This window comes from Mus caroli, chromosome 2 (assembly GCF_900094665.2).
Source record: "Mus caroli chromosome 2, CAROLI_EIJ_v1.1, whole genome shotgun sequence".
NCBI lineage: Eukaryota > Metazoa > Chordata > Mammalia > Rodentia > Muridae > Mus > Mus caroli.
The window spans coordinates 170,542,519-170,543,777 of record NC_034571.1 but is presented as its reverse complement, the minus strand read 5'-3'; the positions used below and the strand labels follow the sequence as shown (position 1 = coordinate 170,543,777).

The window sequence follows — 1,259 nt, the reverse complement described above, 5'->3', positions numbered from 1 at the left end:
TAGTCACCATTCACGCTGGGTAAAGTCTTCTGGTAGAGCTTGCTTTAGGCTCCTGTAAATAGCCTCTCACCCATGCTCTGTAACTGAGCCTAATTAATTCATTGGTTCCTGTGGGGCTTATAAGGAAGGGGTAGATGTCGCTTAGGTCTACCCAAGTTGGAAACAAGCACAAGTCTCACAACAGCACAAAAGTGNGGCANAGTGGGAAAGAAGGACGTTTGTAGCAAAGATAAAGAAGGAAAGAAGAGGCTGGTGAAGGAATCCAAAAGATAGTCATTAAGGTGAGGGAAAGCCTTGTACGCCAAGCCTGACATGAGGGCCACGGACACATGAAAGCTGGATGACAAGGTCAAGCACAAGGTACATGTGTCAATGGCCATGCCTGCCTCAAAGGACACTTCTCACAGCAAAGTGTGCAAGGAGGTGATACAGATGGAAAAGTTCTCAATATCACTGTCACTGAGAAAGTGTAAAACCATATTGAGATACTGCCTTGTAGTCAGAAAGACAAAACCTACTGAGTGTTGGTGGAGAGAGGAGAGCCTTGCACAGTGTTAGGAGGGTAAATTAGTACAGGCACTATGGGAATAAAGGATCCACACAAAAACAAAAGAACTACCAGATGGTGTGGCAAGTCCACACCTGGGTACAAAGGAAATGAAATCAGACTTTGTGGTCACTATACTCCACTCAGCAGAGGCAAGAAATGGAGCCAATCAACATGACCATTAAATTCTGAGTGAGAAATGAAGCTAGGTTTTGAGGACGGAGAGGTAGGCGTGCACCTCAGGGTAGGAACAGTAGTGAATGCTGAATGGTAAAAGCCACTGACATGTGAAGTTCAGGGAAGGAAGGNCATAAAGAACTGGAGTGTGGGTTCATCNAGGACGACCGCAGACAGTCACCAGCCATGCAGTTCATAAGACAGGAAGAGAAAACTTGGCTTGCACAGTAATAAAATAATAAGTGTTGGAATGAATAGCTATGCTTACCCTTATATAACCATTAACTAAGTTACATATCTATAGGAAAGATGGTAAGCCTGTGTGGGTCTCAGATGAGCACACAGGAAGGGCATTCCCCAAACCTCTCTCTTGCTTGACCAGGAGGCTTCTGCATGCACCTGCCCAAAATTTCTAACTGTTNTCATGGAGGGGCATAAACAGGGATGAGAGTCCCCAGTGTGCTGCTTGGGCCTGGACCCCAAGTTGTTGTGGGGGCCCATGGTGCCATGCTCGGTCCACTTGGGGGACTCCTTT

At 46.3% G+C, this 1,259-nt stretch overlaps 1 protein-coding gene across 1 annotated transcript in view; it reads right to left on the bottom strand.

The window, feature by feature from the left end:
- Nucleotides 1-1,259, bottom strand: part of Col20a1 (collagen type XX alpha 1 chain) — a 30,721-nt gene that overhangs the window by 12,467 nt on the left and 16,995 nt on the right. Inside the window, exon 20 of the mRNA XM_021180021.2 lies at nucleotides 301-382. Within this exon, the coding sequence (XP_021035680.1) occupies nucleotides 301-382 (82 nt within the window). The remainder of the gene's footprint in view (nucleotides 1-300; nucleotides 383-1,259) is intronic.